Below are 22848 nucleotides of genomic sequence, written 5' to 3' on the forward strand. Positions count from 1 at the left end.
CTTTAAACCATTGGTTAAGTAGATTTAACCGACCGTTAACTTTAACGGCACCGTTATCTTGTTGTTCAAAACTCTGTTAACATTAACCGGCTGTTAACTTTCTGTTAACTCTTTGACTGTCAAACGTTATTCCAAAAAAAATAAAACAACGGTGCCAGCCGATTTGGAGCATTTTCACTCATCTTCCAAAGCAAACAGAATATTGTGCGGTATGAGGACATAAATGTTGTGGATACCACATGAAAGGTTGGACTCCATTCTTTCATGAGAAAAAAAAATATGTTTCTATCTTATTCCGTTCTTTAGTAATCACCATTTGAAATTAGGTCATTTGAGTGATATAAGTGAAAATACAAAAATAAGAGAGAAAAGATACATTGTTTTGCACAGCAGTGACTTTGACACTAATATTTTTTGTTTAGTGACAAGGCGCAAGTCATTGTGCTTCCCATTGAGAGAAAAAAAAAAAAAAAACGTAATAAACGCAAATTAACGTTTTTGGCGGCATTCATTAGGATTTTAGAATACGTCATTAAACGTTTTTGGCGGTCAAAGAGTTAAAGTTATCACACCTAAGGACTGCCGCTAACTTTTTAACAGTGTGATTAACTCTGATTTCACGGCTAATGCTGCCTTCATGATGCCCACTGAGCGCAAGAAAAAGAGCCTATCGAGGGCTTGACTTTGATGTTGGTGATTATTCTGATGAAGAGTTAAGCACACGTTACCTCTTAGCAGTCATAAAATTCCAAGTCTCATGCTGAGTCAAAAGAGAGAGAATAAAAAATGTGTTTTTTAAGACAAGTTCTAAAAATGGACAGAGAGAAAACAAAAATAAATTTAAAAATAAATTAATAAATAATGTCACAAAAACTCCTAACATTTTCTTCGTCAGCAGAAAACTTTTTTTTTTTTCGGCCAGGGGTCATTTGGATAGTATCCATTGCTTTCGCCGACCCGGAAGTAAACAAAAAGAGGAATTGTGGGATATATCGGTGCTAACCAGTGACGTAAACGACACTGTTAACTTTGACGGCGCCGTTAACAAACGGCGTGACTAACCATGTTTTGAACAACGCATATTTAGCGACCGTTTAGTTAACGGCGGGTTCAGAATTTAACCATTGGTTAGGGGTTAAACCGTGGTTAAAATAACCGGGAATTGAACAACCCCGGGCCCAGTCCATTTACCATTTAAAAATTCAGCATTTATCACTTTTTATTTTTTTGTTAAAGTCTTACTGCACTCTTCTGCTCCTTTGACTGAGAGGTCATCGATTGTGCATTTCCAGATAAACAGCAGGTCAGTACACCTGCTCCCTATCAGGCAGGGGTCAATCATAACCCAATGGGGAAATGATGATGGGACAGAGCCCTCCTTGCTCTGAGTGTGTGCGAGTGCAATGGTGTGTTAAGGGTTCAAGCATGCTGTGTCTTTGTCCTTAAGTCAATAATAGCTCCCCTGGTGTCAATACAGCATCACTGATTCTGTGCCAGGTCAAAGAGGAACCTCGCAGGATCGTATATTAGCTGTATTGTTTGTGCTTTTGTGTACAGTATTGAATCTTGCCTCGGAGTTCATGTTCTTTGCAAAAACACTTTAGGCGAAGACTATATGAATGGTTGCTAGTTGATGTGTACCCTGTAAATGATTAGTGACCAGTCCAGGGTGTACACCACCTCGAGAGTAAGATGGGATTGGTTCCAGCTCAATTGTAACGCTAATGAGGAAGTATATTATATGATTGTAACGATCACGGTAGTATTACGATATTGTTGATTACCATTTGCACAGTCCGGCACCCTCTAGTGGTTAGTTTGTTAGTGCAGTTAAATTTTGATTAGGCATGTTTGGGCCACCTAAATTTAAGACCCCTGCTAATGGCCAAATGAAACTAAATGTAATGTATGAGTTTCACCAAAATTTGACTCGATTCACCATTTATGTGTGCTATTAGTGATTTTAATGTTACTTGTACTATTTGAACTAATTGCTCATGATTGTTTTATTTGTATATTTTTTTTTTTTTTTTTTTTTTTTGTACAGTAAACTCCCACACAAACCCACACAAGCAAGTTAAGCAAAGAGCCAACCTGCTCTGATTATTGCTGTCATGGTCAAAACTATGTTCTAAAAGGACGTACTGCAACGGTTATCACTCCCATAAATAAGTCATACCAGCAAATCTGTTTCATGATCGTATTGTTTTGTGACGTTTGGATATTGTTACATCAAGTACTATAGAAAGTGGATGCATGGATGCATGCTTCACACATGAATGGCACAATTAACCGATTTGGACAACGGCGTAAGAATTAGGAGTGAATCTATTAAACGAGATCGGAATGGGCCACAATTTCTTTCATTTTGGATCCCTTAAAATAAAACCCATCTTGTCTACCAATCTCTTATCCCACCGCAGATTTCATGTGCAGTTAAAACAACCAGTTTATGTTGTTTCACAGGTATTGTTCAATGTTTTAAAATAAAACAAGGAAAATGTTAGGTGCATGCTGTTGGTTATGGAAAACAAAATGGGGATTGGCAGACTTTTTAAAAATCGGTAATCGTCCAGAAAATTTTAATCGGTGTACCCTAGGTAAGAATAGTTTGTGTACAAGCGTACCCTCAGTTACTGCTTTACTTTCTGTTTTATATTTGATTTGATTTGATTTGATTTGATTTGGATCATCACATAAGCATTCTCTTAATTTGACCAATGGTTTGTTTAGGTCCTTCCTCTACATATGATCTGCAGTGTGTTAGCCGACATAGCAGGGCTCTTGGCTACCGCTCTTTAGCGGCAGACAGTGATCTATACGCCCCACTAACTCCCGGTAAAACAAAAGAATTGATTTGAAAATGCTTCCACTTGTCCAAATGTACGCATGGCTAAGCGCCATCCTACAATGTTGACCGGCTCACTGAATACACAGACGGCAATATCCCTGAAATCATCAACTGGGCTCTTGGGCCTAATCGGCGTTTCCTTGTCTGGTCTTCTTTTGGACTTCCATTCGAAACGCTCAGTAGTTCTTTAGAGTTCTTGACATTGGAACGCTCCGGCAGTGGTAATAAAACATGGATTGACAAAATGAAACAGGGCAAGTGGTAGTTCCCTGTGGCAGCCCTGTCGAGGCATTTTGTCTGCAGTTGGTTGTCTACCTCAGGGTCATCCACTTGGGTTTGTTTGAACTAAGTCACAGCACACAACAGACTTGCACGGGTCTCAGAAAGTCACTCCAAGCCAGCGCGACCGTCTTTTACAATGCCATTAATGCCGTTGGGTCGCTGATTGCTGAGTGCTGTTATGAGGCCCAAAGTTGAACAGCGGGGCACATTGCTGCTCAAGCTCGTTTCGTATACGAAAGAACAAATGCAGCACAATGCAGCACTTTATGTTCCCCTCAGCCCTCTTGTTATTGCATGCCTTATATCCAGGTAATCTTTTATGATACCAAAGACTAGCTTATTTTCTTCAGCCTGACCTTAGTTGTCCTTCTATCGTAGCCATTGCGCTCCTCATATTAAGCCTTTATCTGCTCCATCTTTCTCCATGGCTGCTTCTCTCTGTCTCCTGATAAAAAGAAAGCCTGCAATTTAATCATTTATTAGCGCTTTTAGACCTGCCAACAAAAGAGAAAACACAAAACTTTTGTAAGCATACAGAAAGTCAATTGATTCCAGAATGATGATCAACAATTTTGGTGCAATAACAATAACGATTCTGATTCATTTTCAAAACTGAATCATTGTTCTTGATGGAATGGTCCAGTGTTAATAGTGAAATCTAAAGATATTAACTGAAAGGACATATTCTGCCTTTTTAGCAGTTCCCAGGTTTGTTTGTTTGCTTGTTTGTTTTTTCTTAATAACACGTCTGTGGCAAGCTATCGTCAAAATCATAGACATCATCATCCTGCCCTGGGCAAACATTATTTTTTTTACAATATGCTCTCAAATGTGTGTCTTTTTTTTTTCCAATTTACACATCATTCTCTACAGTGAAAACAACACGGGAACATTGTTTCACAATTAGTATTCAGCCAAGGTGCACATTTTACATTAGAAAAAAGTACATACTTATACTCTCAAAATAGATGGATATGTTTTTCTTTTTCTTTTTTTCATAACCCAGAAATTTGGGTCAAATTGACCCAAGTAGAGGATGTCAACTAAATTTCCGTTTGTTTTATCCAAAATTTCCTTTTTTCTTTTTTTTTTCCTTTTTTTTTCTTTTTCATTTATTTATTTGCACAACAACTGAAAAATTTGGGTCAAACTGACCCAAGTAGAGGATGTCACCCAACTTTCTGGGTTCTTTTATACAATTTTTTTTTTTTTTTTTTTTTTTTTTTTTTGGCACAACAACCCAGAAAGTTGGGTCAAATTGACCAAAGTATATGATCTAACCTAACTTTGTTTTTTTACAATATGACCCCATTTTTATCCCAAAGTTGGGTCAAATTGACCCAAATAAGAAGATCTGACCCAACTTTCTGAGTTGTTTTAAACAAAAAGGCCCCTTTTTTTTTTTTTACCCATATAGTTGGGTCAAAATAAGCCAAGTGGAAGGTCTGACTCAACTATATGGGTTGTTTTATACAAAAATGACCACTTTTTGGTGAAAAAAAAAATAATCCAGAAAGTTTGGTGAGATCTTCTGCTTGGGTCAATTTGACCCAAATTTTTGTTTTGTTTTGTTTTGTTTTGTTTTGTTTTGTTTTGTTTTGTTTTGTTTTGTTTTGTTTTGTTTTGTTTTTGTGCCCAACTTTCTGGATTGTTTTACACAATTTGACAATATTTTTGATCAAATGTTGGATCAAATTGACTCAGGTAGAGAATCTGTCCATTTTTCTTTTTACCCATAATTGGGTTATTTTTGACCCAACTGTTTTTAGAGTGTAGCTGCCTTAAATAGATAAATAATCACGTTAGTAGAATTCTGAACTGTACAACCTGATTGGGGTTTACTAGTATGTACATTATTTGTTTTCAGAACACTTCTTTAAACAGCAACAATGGAATGTTCTCTATTTGACTGTCACAGTTGAACCACCTGAAGACTGTCAGTGGGATATTGATAACACCACGTAAGGCCAACTCCAAGGCTGCCCAAGCTGTAACGTGTGGCACCTAGGGGACATTTTGTTATAATCTGCTTGACAACGCTGCGGTGTAGGCCATAATCAGCCAGGTGCGCCAGTTATTGCCTTCAGAGTCGGAGTAGTAAAAAGGAGACAAGTGGGGTGCGGCGGTCGTACAGCCTCGACCCAAGGGGTGATGGGAAAATGGAGGAAGGGCTTCTCACGGCCATCTCACCTGCTTTTTCTAATTGGTCTTCATAAATGACTAATGAATTCATGATGGAAAGGAATCACGCTTTAGTGTGAGTCACTGTGAATACATGAATATCGTCTTCATCGATATTCGTGTGCCAGCATAAGCGACATGCATTATCTATGTAGGCTTGCTTTTAAAAGGAGCTGGAGAGGTCCGTGGGTCCCGTGCAGGTGGCCATAGGTAGCCTCTGCCTCCGCTCAAGAGGAGGCGGCTCTCGGCTCTCGCGAGGAATAAATCTTTTATTTGGTTTGTTGTATTTTTAACCAGGGGCTCCTTGGTCACGCAACAGCGAGCCCAGCCCCGCCACCCCTCTGCTGCCATCCAATCTTTCCTCTCAGCTTCCAAACAGATTCCCACTGACACTGACATGCAAGTGGAGACGCGGTAACATTTCGACTGGCCACTTGCCATTTTCCTGCACAAATGAGACAAAAAGTCTTTTTTTTTTCTCAACTTGAAGTGACTCAGTATGCTGAATTGATATATTATATGTGTACTGTATGAGATGTGTTTGACATATAGGAATACAGTTTGATACTTTATTCAACAACACCATAAATGCAATATACATTATTTAAAGGAGAACAGGTCTCTGACATTCATCAAATTACACAGTGAATAAAGCATGATTCACAAATTAAAAGAGAAATCATATTAGTCTCAAGTTTCTCAACAAAACTGCACCGCTACCAATATTAAGCTAGCGTTAGCACTGCAAACAAACCACCATTAGCTATGGCTGCTACATGGTAGCATGACTTATTAATTCATTCACTTCCAGTCGTTTTCCCTGAAGCAATCCCATTTGCTCTCAACTGTGCTTTTGCAAGGACCACAGAATATTGTGTTTTATTGCTATAAAAACATGGAACCTACCAAAAGATTAGTCTCTTCTTTCAAAAGGAAAAAAAAGTATATTTCTATTTGTTTCCATTTTGCAGTAATTAGCATTATAATATAGTTAAGTTTCAGGATTATTCACAAATCTGTTTAAAACTGTTGGGAAAACAACTTGTTGCAACATGACCACGGTTGATCTATTATACTCTGCTGCCACCTGCTGGCCATTTTTGTAATAACTACCATTTCAACCATTGTCTGCAGTTCATAGGCTGCGTCAAAGCATTTTGTATGATCTAGCATAAAAAATAAAAATAAAAAAAATACCATAAATATGTTTTTGGTACACTGGTAATATTTAAAATAGAACATATTTATAAATTGTTGGGATCAAATGAGTTAATGGAGTGTTACTATAAAACGAAATGTCGGTTTGTGCCATCATTTGCAAATCAAAAGAGGCGATAAACTTACCCGTTGAGGGAAAATGTTGCCAATTCTACCCACTTTTTTCCCTTCTCATCGATAACACAGCGTGGGAGGATTTTTTTCAGAAATCTTTTCTGATCTGGCTTTGACTGTTCTTGATTTTGACAATGTCATGCCGACCTTCCCCAGAGTATTCTTGACCTGTCAATGTTATGAATGTTTTTTTTTTTCCTTTTCTTTTCATGGTCTTCCCAGCCTTTTTGATGTTGTTGAGTTTGTCAGGGCAGACTTTTTTTTTCTTCTTTTTTTTAATGTACCACAATTTTAATCTGCTATCTTTATGTTTTCGATAGCCCATTAACCTCAAAAATACTCTTATTTGTACTCTACATACAACGGCAAAAGCCATATTTGTTGTGATTGTTTTGCTTCAAAGTCAGTGTTGTGGCGGATAAAACACCATCCTAAAAACTCCAAATACTTCTGCACTCCACTGTGGGCCCACTATTGAATTTTGTTGTGCGTTCTCATACCTCTGACATCATCACAAAGATGACTTTAGTGGGCCAGGCAGTTGAACCATAAGAGCTTGTTGAGCCCATGAGCTCATCCTTACCTCATTTTCCTCCCCCCCTTTTGTTACCAAGAGAGGATGACTAAGACACACATACAGGCCAAAATGGGAGCTGTAAAGTGCTGCTGATCCCATGTGAGTGTGTGTCTCTCTAAGTTACTGGGATGATGTCACCATACACTATCCAACAGTATTCAAAGGGGGGGATTTGAAAGAAGATGGATGATGTCTAAGATTTTTCAATCACAACTGCATTAACCTTTGTCTTCATCGTGTGTTTGAAAGTATTGAGTGCAGCACACAATAAATATTAGTAATAATAATCACAACAATAATAATAGCTCCCGACATAATACCTTGCAGGAGTAAAGGTCACATCCTAATATGCTTGTTTAAACGGTGCATATCATCAGGTGGTGGCTGTGTATAATTCAGCTGTATTGACTTTAAATTAATTTGAAATGAGCTACAAAATGATGTCTCACCCTCCCTCTCACTTTCCTCTGTGATAACCATCAAGCAAAGATGAGAAAGTGAAGGAAAGTTGGTAAATTGGTTTTTGGCTGGATTGACTTTGAATATTTTATGTCATTTTAATTTAGTGTTTTGTTTTTTTTTAACAAATGGTTTCACCCCATTTGAAAGTATTAAGTAAGATGACATTTTGCATCACAATCTTCTGATTAATTGTGTTAATGACCTTATTTGTCCTGATGAAAACATTAGAAATCCCGACGCATTTGTTGGTTGTCAGAGTCATATCAGAGGACTACAAAACAAAAATCCCAATTAATATGGAACAGTGATTATAGATACAAGTAAATCGAGAATCTGATGGCAGCATTCATACAGAAAGCAAGCAGTCTGTCTTTTAGTCAGAATATCAATTTTCATTGGTTTTAACTCTCTTGCAAAATTGCATCTTTCCACTTATGGAGGCGCCGATCGAACTTTATCAGGCGCCGCGTTAATAAACATCCCAGAATAGAAGTGCTGCTCTGGGCTTGATTGGGAAAATAAATCCACGGTTTTAGTACAGCTTTCGAACGGGGGCGCCTTAAAACACTTAAATGAGTTAATTGTGATTAATACAAAGCATATTTTGATCCAGTTCACAGTGACTGCATTGTGATGAGGTTGGCTTACATGAACACATTGAAGTTTCATCTCTCAGCTTTTTTTATTTATTTTTTTAACAAATTTAATATGGTACTTACCCTTGAGCAATTTTAATTGTTTATGTAGTGAACTTTCATTTCAAATCCATTGTGCTAGTCTATGAAGGCAAAATCATAAAAACAACAACATGACAATACAGACCTAACTGTATGTTATTTGTAGGATCAGTGTAACTTGTGCGTATTATTTGCAGCTTTTGTACACCAGCCCTTATTGCATTGTTTATTAGCCACTTTGAGTTATAAGCTAACGTGTCTGTTCTAGCTTAAATCGGCAGGTGAACCCCAATTGGCCTGTTGCTCAAGTGTGTGTGTGTGCGTGCGTGTGGCAGCGAGATGGCAGTGGGCAGCCGCTCTCTTTTGTGATTCCTCTGTTCTTAGCAATATTTGATCAAGCTTAATTGAATCCTATTAAATGTTTTATTCATGTGGACAATATTGGCTGTAAATACTCAGCATGCACAATTTTAGTTACAGCCAGCAGAGGATGCTAAAGAACCAAAATGATGACCCAACTCCCCATGGAGGTTGACTATTTTTAAACCAGCTGAACCAGACATGACCCTTGACTTAGTGATGACCAGCCCACAAAATGTCTGCTGGGATTGACTCCAGTGCAACTATAACCCGCATGAGCAAAAGCTGTATCAAAATTGGATGGATTGATGAATAAAAATTGCATAAAAATAACAAATAAATGCCTCCCATGCTTAACACGTTAAGTTAAAGCTGCTCAATTTAGGCATTTGTCCAAAAATATCTTTACAAGGGCCTTTTAAATTGACCATTTATGACTCAAACATCTTCTAATTAGCAGATTAACACCTTAGCTGTTCACAATAGTTTTTTTAGACTAAATTTGGGTTTGAGTTTTTCATCGTCTGTCTGTGGATGTGACATCATGCGCGCATTGTGCACGTGATGAAGGGAGTGTGCAGTTTCATTTTTCGTCCACACGTGCCAGTAGTGATTTTAAAATTAAATTTCCTGCATTGAGCAGCTTTAAATTAAATCAAGTTAAATATCTTGAGTTAGGAGATGGGTGAGTACTGATGCAAAGTATCGGTGTCAGTGCCAACCAGCCAAAGGTATTGCGACTCCTGTGGCCATTTTATGATCAGGAACTAAAAATTAGAAGAATGGAAATTTGACACTAATTGCGTGCAGCTATAAGGAAAATGCTATATTGGGATATTTTTTTTTAATCTTTCTCTAAAATTCTGTCATTTTTGGAGGGTAAAATTTGAATTTGAATTTATTCCGACAGCATTATGACTGTCACAAAATTATTTAAAAAAAAAAAAAAAAAAAAAAAAAAAAAACACACCAACAAACGTACAAATTTTATGTACTTGTGATATCAGTGCCTATATACTCAAGAGTTGAGTACTCGTACCAGTATTGATCTGAACTTATGTGATAGTGAATATCCCTAATTTATTTCATGCAATTTTAAGGAATATTGTGATACATATTTTTTTTTCTTTAAAATGATCTGTCATGTTCTGTTGAGAAATTTTAACAGCATTATGAAACTTAACAAATTTAAATAAATAAATACATGGTATGTACTAGTGGTATAGATATTTGGCATAAATACTGTGACTACTCAAGAGTTGAGTACTCATACAACAAGTAAGATCTACTTATCTGGGTTTACAGTCAAAGTATTTGGATTAGCATGTGGTATAGTACCCAATTGCTGGTAATCAGTGAGACTAAGCAGGTGTGCTCTTAATAATAACAGAAATATAAAAAGGAAGGCAAAGTACTTTGGAATCATTCAAAAACATTAAAACAAAAATATATATTTTTTTTTAAAGTAAATTAACAACGATAATAATAATAACCACCAAAGCAATGATCCAACAAAGACCGAAAGGAAGCAAAGAACTAACTACAAGCAAAGTTAGCAAACTAATGACCCAATGAGGAACACCTGGCCTGTGCTGATTGGTGGACACAATGCCCTAAGAAGACACGACAAGAAAACAAGACAATAGCCCTTCCTCAATATGCCTTCTTGTCTGTACATATATTGTCCTTGTGATCTGGTGAAACGTCACATCAGTCGCAGCCCAAGTACAAGTACGCAAAAAGCAAGAACGCACGGAATATCCGTCAGCTAACTTAAACCAAGGATTCATCGGGTGTTGCTTGTGAATGCTTGTCTACAAAAATAACCCAGGATACATTTTGTGCTGCTATCGTGGAAATACATCAGTCAGCGGGTAAGTGAACAAGTACACAACCGTTCCAATTTACAAAGAGAATTACATTTTTAGGAAGAATGTTCTCAAGTATGTTTTTAGGAAGGCCATACTCAGAACTCTTCATATTGAGAAACGGCCAATAACGTGAAACAAAACTATTGTGAATACAATCTACATGAAAACAAATGACACAAAGTAAAGGCTTGGTACTTACTTTATACACAGTGTAGTAAATAAAAGCCTTTGTATCACTTTGTCTCATTTGTATGTGCGTCATTATCTCACAGTTCATTTAGAATTCTTGTTTTGCTCATTGTTGTTTTATATTCAAAAGTAACTCTGCTTCACTATCAGTCCAATGAGGTTATGCTCATTTTCCTATTTCCTATTATTGTTGCTCTGCAGGTAACTGCTTTTTATTGTCTGGAAATTGTTTTATGGTTTGGGGTTAAGATTCCAGCAGATCAATCTAATCAAAGGTTTGGCCAATTTACAAATTCACAGCATGTCTTTAAAATGAACTCAACCAATCTACAATTGTTCAATCGAGGTAGAATGTGTTAAATGTCTGTAAAACGTGTTCAGTAAATATTCTGCCATAATCATGGCTCAGCTGAAGTGACGAGAAGTGATTTTAGTGTTTCTGATCATTTCTATGAGAAATAATAGACTTGCTATGGCTACATTATTAATTCCTGTAGCGGCTCAATTTCCTCAGTCTCCACAGGTGGTAGCAACAGTAGGCTATATGTGTGCGTTACTGTCAAAGTTGAGATCTGGTGGACAGAGTCAGATCTCAGCTCGCGTGCTCGCTTGTTGTGTGTCTCATGTTGTCACAGTGACCTCTACTGCTTGCTTGGTCACCCAGCCAGCTTCCATGTGCCTCAGCACTTCGCGTGCCCCCCCCCCCCCCCCCCCATGTGTACAAGCTAATAAGACATAGAAATTTATTTCTGGATGTGTTTGATTGAAATCTATTAGGCTCATCCTTAATACCACTTCATATGAGAGAAATTTAGGTCAAAATGTGGCCGGATTCTTGGTGTACTCACGAGTATACAGCAAACGCCTCGTCGGTCACACCTTTTGTCTCTGCTTGGTTGATATATCCTGGGGCGTAGTGTTTCATAAAATCTAATTAGTTACTGGCCGGGTCCAGAGAGGGCTGATTTTCACAGATCATTTTATTCAAGTACTATTGTCAGGTTTGTACTGACAAGCATGGGGAGAATATGCACACTCCACCACTGTGCAACTTGCCAGATATATTTCCTCTTTAGTCCAATGCAAAAACATCAGTAGCGAGTCAAGTCAACCCAAGTAGAAACGGCCATTGCCAAGTACTTTGGCACTATTAAGCAAGATTAAAGGAGTGTCATATGCTAAGATAGAAGCATAACTTGATATGAAATACCTTGTTTGTCGTTTTTCTTACTGCAAAGTCAATGAACCTGCTTTTGGAGCTATCACGGCAATCATGTGCCACTTCCCTCCCATATTACACGCCATAAGTCTCTCTTTGTAGGAGCCTCCACTAAACACTAAATGAATGTTTAGTCAGCCATCAGCATGTTCCACTTGAGGCGTGCATGTGAGGCGACAAGGACTCCCAGTATCCTATAAGAGTCTCTTGGCTTTTCCCTCCGAGCAACTGGTTAATGTGCCTGGATGTAAATGAGGTGTGGCTTTGACCATGACCTAGCCAGTGTGACACGCAGACCTCTCATCCGTTCCTTGGATATCTTCTTTCCTGAGGGACTGTTGGTTCAAGAGGGCTGAGGTGTTGATTACTGCAGTGCTCCCGAGTCTAGTGTGCGTGTGTGAGAGAGAGAGCAAGTGTGGATGTATGTGCATGTGCCACCTTCCATCTCCTCTTTTACGCCACTTATCTCACAAACAGAAAATAAAGTCACATTCAAAAAGTTAGCTAGACTATTTTCAACTACCTCATAAACTTCAGGTTTACAAGTGCCATTCCTGCTCTATGTGGTAATGACGCCCACCCCGACGTGATTGTATACTCAACAAAAAATATAAAAGCGCAACACTATTGCTTTTGCTCCCATTTTTATGAGATGAACTCAAAAATCTAAAACTTCTTCCACATACACAATATCGCAATTTCTCTCAAATATTTTCCACAAACAAATCTAAACCTGTGATAGTTAGTGAGCACTTCTCTTTTGCCAAGATAATCCCTCTCACCACACCTGTGATGAGTGCACAGGTGTGCCTTGACTGCCCACTCTGAAAGGTGCAGTTTTGTTTTTTTTGGTTTGGGACTCAGAAAACCAGTCACCAGACACCCCTCCTCCCTCCTAATAAATCAAACAAAACTGCACCTTTTAGTGTGACCTTGTGGCAATCTAAGGCACACCTGTGCACGAATCATGATGTCTGATTAGCATCTTGATATGGCACACCTGTGAGGTGTGATGAATTATCTTGGCAAAGGAGAAGTGCTCACTAACTATCACAGACTTAGACTGTTTTGTGAACAGTATTTGAGAGAAATAGGGATATTGTGTACGTGCAAGAAGTTTTAGATCTTTGAATTCATGTAAAAAAAAAATGGAAGCAAAACCAAGTGTGTTGCATTTTTATATTTTTGTTGAGAATAATAAAGGTAAAACCAGTAGTGGTACTTCCTGTTGTTATAATTTTCTTCTGATGGCCAATAAGAGGTGTTGATTTGAGGTGTCTGTATTTTTTCTTTTTTTCTTTTTTACTAATATTTATTAAGTGGAAATCCAACTTTTATTGGTGGAAGCCATTTATTGGCATATAGCTAATTATTTGAGGGAATCAAGGATGTGTTTCATTTTGTTGATGCTGTGTTCAACAGGTCATGTAGTTGTGTTTTCAGCTCAACATTGTGCTATATCTTGTCGACAAGAAAAAGATAATTCTTTAAAGTGTGCTGCATGCTGAAGTAAAGTGTGCTGACTGTGCCTTTTATTTTAATTTTTTTAATGAATAGTGATTCCGATACAGTATTTTCACTAATACCCAATACTGGTATAAGAATTGGTGCATCCCTCATGTTTACCGAAAGAATTTTGTCATGACTAAGGTCATGCAAGGCTTGTTTACTGTCATGACTAGGGTCATGCAAGGGTTACTGTCATGACTAGGGTCATGCAAGGGTTATGCTTACTGTCATGCAAGGTTTATGTTTACTGCCATGACTAGGGTCATGCAAGTGTTATGCTTGGGCCATGCAAGGGTTATGTTTTGGTCATGACCGTGAGGTCAACTGTGATATAACCAGCATCTAGTTTCAACTGGTATGACGCTATGTGATGTCAGAAGCTATGTGATGTCAAAAGCTATGTGATCTCAAGAATATTTAATCTCTTTATCTGGTCAACAGCCAATCAGATAATTTCATGTCAGTCCTGTTACCCACATGTCTTGCCACAACCAATCAGATCGATTGGCTGTCCATATAAGCCTGTCTGAGAAGGGTGTGTTTTTGTCGGATTATTACCTCTGTTCCTCGGTGCACCTCCACAGCCCGTTTAGCTTTGTATCTCGTGATTCTCGATACATTCTTGTTGTTTCTCGTCTAGTCAAGTTTGTTCTACGCCTCTCGATGTTACGCGAATAAAGAGTTAAAATCTTATTTGTGTCTCCATTTTTGGGATCCAACTCCAGAACATAAATTTATTCTTGTGTGTATTTTTGGGCTCTACATTAGGTCCATTGAGCGCTAATAACATGAACAAACGTGTCTTGTTCTTATCTACAACTTTCCTAAACCTATGCTTCTTCGTAGCAAATACTCATTTATAAAAATAAAAAAAAAATCCAGAAATATGAAAACAAAATATTTCCCAGACAGTCACTTAAAACTACTGTTGCTTGATTTTGATGATAGATAATACTTTGATCATATGATGTGTTAACAACTGTTTTCGCTTCCTTTCAGCAACAACGACAGCTGGACCTGTTAACCATCACCAATTGTGGTAAGTCCTTGGCATGCTTTTTCCCACACGTCACTGAATTAGATACACACCACCAGTGTTTCCTATTTGTAAGATAAGCAAGTAACTAGTCTATTGGTTCAACGTGTGAACAAATCACAAAGCCACGCCATTGTTCCAGTTGTAAGCGAGGCACCGATATGGAGAATGAGCAGAAGTTTGCAAACTCAGAGAGGAGAACCAGATGGGGACGACAAAGGGATATAGAGAGACCCATATGTCCAAAGTATCTGCGAGATCTAATGCGCTTTGATTCGAATCACGCAGCCGTGAGGCTCTTGCAGTGCAGGTTAATTTCGGGGGTTTACGTTGCAGCTGTTCGTACAGACGGCGCCGATACCGACGCTGGCTGGTCTTCACAGCTTGACAGAGGGCAGCAAAGTGAGAGATGAAGCGGGATGGAATGAGAGAGTGTGAGGAAGACTTAAAATACTGCAACACCTTCTGCGGCTAAGTGACAAGTTAAAAAAAAAAAAAAAACATACTATATGTGTGGAATACTTTTCTTATCATGTGAGTTGTCAGTTTGTGTCTTAACATGGAAACTACAAGGCAAATTTATGGATGACTTTGTGGTGGGGTGAAAGAAGAATTCACATCGGTTGAACAAAGGTACAAAACTGCTGAATTTAACTTTGGGGATTTAGGCTCTCTTGAAGTTCTTCCTCTCTCAGCAAGATTAAGCAGAAACTAGTCACGTCGAAGTTGGAGGCCGATGGAAAATGCTTCAGTCATTTGAATTATGTCTCCATAAACTTAGAATCACCTGTAGGAACACACCTGCGCCCTCCATTTTATCCACTATAAGAATAAGAGTGGAACATTATATTAGTCTATATTCCTGTTTAATAGAATTTGTCAATTGGAGGATGAACACAAATGGATAATTGTATATTTCTATCTATACTGCAAAGCATATAAACAACAAGATAAAGTCAGATCTGACCTCTCAAACAGAATTTGCTTATTTACTGGGTATTGATGGCTGAGCCTTTTATTACCTTCTTGCTATTATATTGCTACTGCAGATTAGAATTGAGTGAAGAGGAATAGTTAGCAATGCCCGATAATCAGTCTGAGAACAACAATGTGCATTTTCAAACAAAAGTAACAATGAAGCTTTCAACACTTGAGCACCAACTGTTCAACCTTTTTATCAATCAAATTTTCATCCGTAATGTAAGGTCATGTAATTGCAATTGATCGTTTGTTTTTCTATGTGGGAGTTTTGTTGTTGTTGTTGTTGTTGTTGTAGATGTTGATGATGTCACTGAACCCCAATTCAACAATTCCATTGTCATTTGGCAAAATAGAGATTTCATAGCCAGTTTTGGCATTTTTAACCTCATATTTATGTAGTGCGCTACTGCAGGTGGGTATGATTGGAATACTTCACTTTCAATCTAATATAATACTTAAATTGTCATATCAAGTATTTCAGTTTGGAGTGAAGGTTTTAGAAAGCGTCATCACCAATGAAAAAATGTTGGTTATTGTATCCCAGTAGGGAAACCTGATGATGCGTTAGGTTTGAAGTTGTCTGTCTGTAAGTAGCTACTTGAGATCACAACATGGGCCAAAATTGGTTTCTTCCTCTCATAGATGGTTGGTTGTGGAAACAAAAAACAAAAAATCAGTATTGGCAAAAATCGGGATCGTCAAGCTTTTTAAAGATCTGTTATCTCCTAGGAAATAGTGATCAGTGCACCCCTGGTTTGATTAAAGTGCAACACATTTGCATCACAATTGCAAAACATAATAATTAGGGGTGTCAGGTGATTAAAATTTGTAATTGACTTCAATAGTGAACTCGCGATTGATCGCAAATTTTATATCTGTTCTAAATTTATTTTTTTTCTAAGTCTAAATACTTTTCAGAATGAAAGTGGAAAATGTTAAAAAGAAATATGGCTCCATCTTTTAGTCATTGATGCAGTAATGTCCTAATAATTCATAAAATTGAGTTAAAATTTAAAAAATATACTATAAAAAAGTACGATATTGATTTGTCATCTTTCTGCCACTAGATGGCATATTTGCATTTGTAAGACGATGGTGACAGCTCAGTGTATTTTTCTCTTTATATGAAGAACTATCTAATCTTTAACATGAAGTAACTTGTGAAATGCACATTTTAAAATTGTAAAATACAACTTCAGCCCAAGTTTATTAAATTTATTACTGCAAATAATTGACGGAGATGTGTCTGCTGCGTTGCGACTAATTCCCCCAGTACAGGCCAAGTAAGATGTGGTCATTAATCGTGTTTAGAAAAATAAAATTTTAAAAAATAGTGGCGTTAAAGGAACTTTAACTCAAAATAATTTTGACACCCCTAATAATGATATTTGGCATCGGTGAGTACTCAAATGTAAGTAGTTGTACTTAGTCTGGAAAAGTCTTATTGGTGCATTTCTACCAAATACTGCTCCATTTTGGATCATTTTTCAGTTTTAATCGTCCTACTTGTCACTAAGTGATCTCCATCCAACCATCCATTCATTTTCTGTGCTTGTGCTAATTGTGGTCGGATGCGAGCTGGACCCTGCCCCAGCTGACCAGGCAAGGTAGACCTTGAGTTTCCCCGTCATGCTGTGCCTTTCCTCATTTCCCCACCGTCAGCCCACTCTCATCTTCATATGCTAGCATCGACAGCAGGACGGATCACTGGGGGCTAACAAACTTTATTACCCCAGTGGCTAGCATGTGTTCCGCCATTGTGTTCATTTGACTAGCCTGTAAACAGTCTCACACCTAACTGACTATATCAAAACATACAGGCTTGGTGAACGCAGCATGTGAGGCGAAAACCGCCGCACACCTCATCGGTGCCTTCTCAGTGTTATTTCCCACACTCGCGCGGGCACCACCCACGCGCGAGACCCACTCGAACCTCTCTCGACCCTCCTTAATTGGACACTTGAGCGGCACGCGGCTGCATCTGGCTCCTGTTGAACACAGCCTGACATTTCAGACTGCTGACCTTTCCAGCCCCGCCACAACTAAATAATGATTAGTCCCGGCAACGCTTTTCACCACGGCAACAGCAACACAAATTAACCGCGCGCAGCCGCACAACAAAAACACCTGAACGCTTTGTCTTCTCACAGCGAGAAAATGGGGGTGCGGACATTGATTCCAGAGGCCATTGTCATTCTTTTGGCCCATCGATTAGATTGTCCTTTTCCATATGTGCAGTCGGCGCACAATAATGTTTTGTTGTAAATCAACTCTGCTCGACGCTCTTTGGTTTCTCCTTTCGCCTTTTATGCGCTCTCAGCATTACGGCGGGGGGGAAAAAAGGTCAATCATATTCATGAAATCCGGGCAGGTTTGAGAGGACACTGGCACATGAATGCGGCACGTGTGCATCCAACGCAATGACGGGCATTCCCTAAATGTTTTGTGCTTCTCTATTTTGCTGTCGGAGCAGAGCAGGAATAGAATAGAAGAAGCATCTATTAGTCCAGCAACGTTGGAAAAGTCTTCTTCTTTTTTTGCACGTTAATAGTACAGAAGAAGAATATAAACCAAATATCAACAATTATATATTTGCAGACTGAAGCAATGTATGTGGAAACTGTATGAATAATAAATGATACATATCCAAATGTGAATGGCAAGCTTCATGCATAAATTGATATTATATCTACAGAAATGACTGTGAATGGCAGCAAGTATTGTACAGTATGTAAAAAAAAAAAATGCATTATGAATAGTCTATACACAAGCAGTTGGCAGTGAAATAAACACCAGCTGTGAATATGTGAGCATGAGAATATATGAACAGAATACTACACTAGCATAAAGTATTTTCCCTCTTCTCTTTTTGTCACACGATTTCAACCCTGCGGCTTATACAATGATGCGGCTAATTTATTACATTTATGCCGCCAGGGGCGCTCAAGCAAAAAAGGTAAGAGTGAGACAGCTTTCTTTGTAAATATCTCATGTTTCAATGGGGGCACATGCGGCTTATGTATGTACAAAATGCTTTTTCCTTGAGAAATGTACTGGGTGCGGCTTATAATCAGGTGCGCTCTATAGTCCGTAAATTATGGTAAATATAAAAAATAAAATGCAATTTTTAAGTTGTGAAATACAGTCCTTCAGCATTTTCTGCTAAAAAGCAGAATTCCTGGTTTCATCAATCACAGCAAGTCGTCCAGGGTCTGAAGTGACAAAGCAGCCCCAGAACATCACACTACCACCACATATGATTGTTTTTGTTTTTTTTTGTTTTTTTGTTACATCTATGCCAGATGACCTTGCAATAAGTTGAACTTTCAACTCGTCAGTTCATAGCATGTTTTCCGAAAAGCTTGGGAATTATTCAAATATGTTTTGCAAACGTAAGATGAGTCTTTATTTTCATTTTTGGTGAGAAATGGTTTTCGCCTTGAAACTCATAATGTCATTTTTGCCCGTCTCTCCATTATTGTTGCATCATGAACGCTGGCCTTAACTGAGATGAGGGAGGCCTGCGGTACTTAGATGTTGACCTGGGCTCCTTTTGTGACCTCCCGGATGAGTCGTCACTGTGCTCTTGGGGTCATTCCTGTATGCTCTTGGGAAAGTTCACCGCTGTTCCATGTTTTCTCCATTTGTGGATAATGGCTCTCACTATGGTTCACTGGAGTCCTAAACCTTTAGGTGGTTTGGTCTGTTGTAGTATGGCTTGTAACCCTTTCCAGACTGATAGATGTCAATTACTTTATTTCTTATCGGTTCTTGAATTTCTTTGGATTGTGGAATGTGATCAGGCTTGGGTGTTGTCAAAAAATAAAAATGAAGTCGGCTTTTCAAAAAAATGTGCTTAACCACAGCTAATTCTTGATTCAACTGCGGGGGGTTCAATTACTTTTTTCACAAATTGGCCAGATAGTGTTGAATACTTTTCCCCATAATAAATAAAATCACCCTTTAAAAACTGTGGTGCATGTTTAATTAGGTTCTCTTTCTCTGATTTCTACCTGTTTGATTATTTTAAATGTTAAAGTAGGGAAACTGCAAAATATATGCATTTGAGAAGAGGTCAAATCTTTTTTTTTTTTTTTTTTTTTTTTCAATCGTTATACTGTACATATGCGGCTGTGAATGTGAGCAAAAGCAGTGAAAATGAGCAGTGGCATTGTATGTGATGATTATACATTGATCGTACACAGTACATGTATTTGGGAATTAAACCAGCTGTATTGACTATCAGCAGTGGAGTGACAACAATATATAAATAATTAACATCTAAACGGTTGTGTACAGGCTTTTGAGAGCAGCGTTGGTTTAAAACGTTGTTCATTAGAGTTCCCTTTTCTGCACATATCATTTTGTTCCTGGCTTTGTTTCCTTAGGCACACCCGCTGTACATTATTACACTGAGGCCACATTTGTATCCAGCCGACTGCCGATATTCACCGGCAGCGTCTGGATTTTTCACATTACTTTTGTGTTACAGCAGGAATGAGAACAATACAGTTGAACGCGGCTCTCGCATTTGCCACACGATCACAAACACAATCACTTTTATGGATAGCCATATTGTTCCCATGGAAACAGCATTCAGTGACAAATTGTAATTTCAAAGTGGGTCACAACAGCTCCGACGGAAGTACGGTGTTCACGAGATGCGAAAAAACAAGTTGCTCATGCTGCACAATTCACGCACAAATTAAACATAGTGGGGATCGTTTGAGAGTTTGTGTTCTCTTTAGCATCACAATGGTTCGGTGACACAATACGTAAACGTTTACAAAGTACAGTAACGCAAAAAAAAAAAAAAATATTATGTTAAATGTGGTGGTGATTTTTAACATTTTTTAAATCAGAGTTGTAAAAAGGTAACCACTGACAATAAAACAACAATAAGTTTAACAACAAATTTCTAAAGCCATACCTTTTTAAAGCCATACACATGCAAAGTCATAGTTATTGTAGTCTGGAAGTTCAGGACGGTGACCCTAAGACATGGTAGCTATGCAAACTGTGTCCCGGGGCCCATTTACGGCCCACCATCCATTTTTCTGTGGCCTTCGACATATACTAACGACATTTGACATGGCCCACGAGGTTATATTATTTTATTTATTTATTTATTCATTTATTTTAAGGGTGCCACAACTACTATTTCAATTAGCATACTGTAGAGCTTTTGTAGATGTGCAATGTTACAAATGAACTATTTACAACTAAAATAACAGAATTTCTCTTCAAAACACCAATAAATGTTCAATAAAGTTTGCTACAGTTTGCTCTTGTTTTGTTTCTGAATGTAGAGATGGGATTCAACATCTTTTTCGTGCAGGGGTCTGGAACTATTTGCCCTATCTTCAATAGAAATGTGTTATGTAGCGGTTTTTCAATATAGCTTGAAAATAAAAACGATGTATATGTTTTTGCTTTGCTGATTTTAGCATGTTTGATAAATTACAGTTGAATAAATGTAGCGTGGCCTTTGCATCCTTCCATTTTTATTTATGCAACCCTCAAACGAAAAAGTTTGGACACCTCTGCCTTAAGAGGACAAAAGCAATACCTGCAACTCGCATGCACATTTTGTTGTTGAATAATAAGTAAATTCAATTTTTATTACTCAATGTCTCCAATGGGCTACTCTGTCTATTAATTCTAAAAATTATAATAGTAATAATATAATATCAAGTATTCATGAGCAAGACATTGAGCTTCAAATGGCTTCTGATGAGTGCCTTGCCGCATTTCACCCTCTATGAAGGAGTGAAGAAGAAAATCTAAAGTCATGAAGGTGCTATAAAAACGTCCAAGTTATCTGTGAGCGTGTATTTATGTCTCTGTTGTCACGCTGCGTGGTGCATTTAGCAAATTGTGCTCATTGAATTCTGTCATAGTTTGGTTGAAGTCTCCCTCCCCTCCCTCTAAAGCCTTCAAGTGGAGACTGATTATTTATGGCTTTTTGTAGCGGCGCCATTACTGTCCAACTTTCTGAAGGAAACATTTTTGTTGTTGTCTCGCTTTGACCGGCGACCCTCCTCATTTATTCTTGTTGTCTCACTTTAAGATGTGCGCCGACAAAGACTTGCATAACTTCCCAAGTATTTGTGTGAAATGATCATAATGAGCTTCCCGGTCCCCTTTTTCGAATTCAAACTGGAGTTTGAACTGCAGTCTTCTTCAATTGGTTCCTGTGGCGCCATCCTCCTTTAATTAGAAACAATAAAAGTGGCGGCAACACAGCCAAAACACTGCAGTGAATGTGTAAAAATGTACGAGGACATACTGTGCGCAATCTCCTGCATGGTGTACATATAGACCTGAGCTGATAGAAATCTTTTGGGGGGGGGCAAATTTCCGCTTGAAAGACTTTGCTTTCAAGATGGCAAGCTGCAGAGATTTGTTTCCACGGAGGCACCTGAAAGGAGGGAGGGCACGAGCAACACTAAGGCGGGTGGGTGTATAGTGTACTTTATAAAACATGCTTTTGTATAAGTGATCAGCTGTGAAAACAAGGCTTCCTATTATTGGCCTAATTATGCATCCTGACGGCGTGAATTTGCATATTTTATCTCCCTCGTCCTCTATGTGATACCACGCTTCCATTTTGCTGCGGTGTAAAGAGCACATAAAGAAGCGAATGGCGGCGCGATGGGAGTGAGGGAGGGAAGGAGTGAGGTGGGGAACACTTGCTGCTTCATATTGAGCAGTTTGTTTTATTGAATGCGTCTCCGCAGCGTGGCTAAATAAGCAGCGGCATGCTAATGAACGGAGGAACGGGATGCTCATGTCGCACGCAAAGCCTGCGGGAGGGACGGCGAGCCAGGCGAGGGGCCCTATTTTCAGTACGGGCCCTCGGTTCCATTTTGAAAATATTTGTCATCAAACAATTACTTGAAAACACATCTCCACGCTCAAATGTTCTGAGCAAATATGCTAATTTCACGCCGTGTACACACAGTCGTTTCTTGTTGCCGTATGTGGGGGGGAAAAGTAAGACTGTCGCCTGTCCTCTTTGGCCAAGAGGGGGGATGTGACCAAGGCGGTAAATAGGCTGTGAACAGGCTGGAGGCTGCGAGATGATTTCTTTGTAACCAGTGGAGCCACCAGTGTTGCCGAGCACTGCTGTGGAGCAAATCCTCCCACAGAGCACTGATTGGATTTTTGTTCCGCCGAGCCTTTTGTGTTCATAGCGCAGGGACTAGATAATAGGGGTTGATGCCACTCTGTCTCCCTGTTATGGCGGCTGGATTGAGTTCTCGGACTGTGTGCGCGCGCGCGTGTGTATGTGTGACCCTCTCTAAACAGCCATGATATC

At 38.7% G+C, this 22848-nt stretch overlaps 1 protein-coding gene across 6 annotated transcripts in view; it reads left to right on the forward strand.

The window, feature by feature from the left end:
- Window positions 1-22848, forward strand: part of LOC144026839 (cytosolic carboxypeptidase 6-like) — a 313459-nt gene that overhangs the window by 203584 nt on the left and 87027 nt on the right. For 5 of the 6 annotated variants that reach the window (XM_077533870.1, XM_077533871.1, XM_077533874.1 and 2 more), the window contains one exon: window positions 14510-14549. In XM_077533870.1, the coding sequence (XP_077389996.1) occupies window positions 14510-14549 (40 nt within the window). Of the gene's footprint in view, window positions 1-10369; window positions 10597-14509; window positions 14550-22848 lie in introns of those variants that run through there. The other variant, XM_077533876.1, reaches the window with a different exon arrangement.

Source organism: Festucalex cinctus, chromosome 10 (genome assembly GCF_051991245.1).
Source record: "Festucalex cinctus isolate MCC-2025b chromosome 10, RoL_Fcin_1.0, whole genome shotgun sequence".
Lineage (NCBI taxonomy): Eukaryota > Metazoa > Chordata > Actinopteri > Syngnathiformes > Syngnathidae > Festucalex > Festucalex cinctus.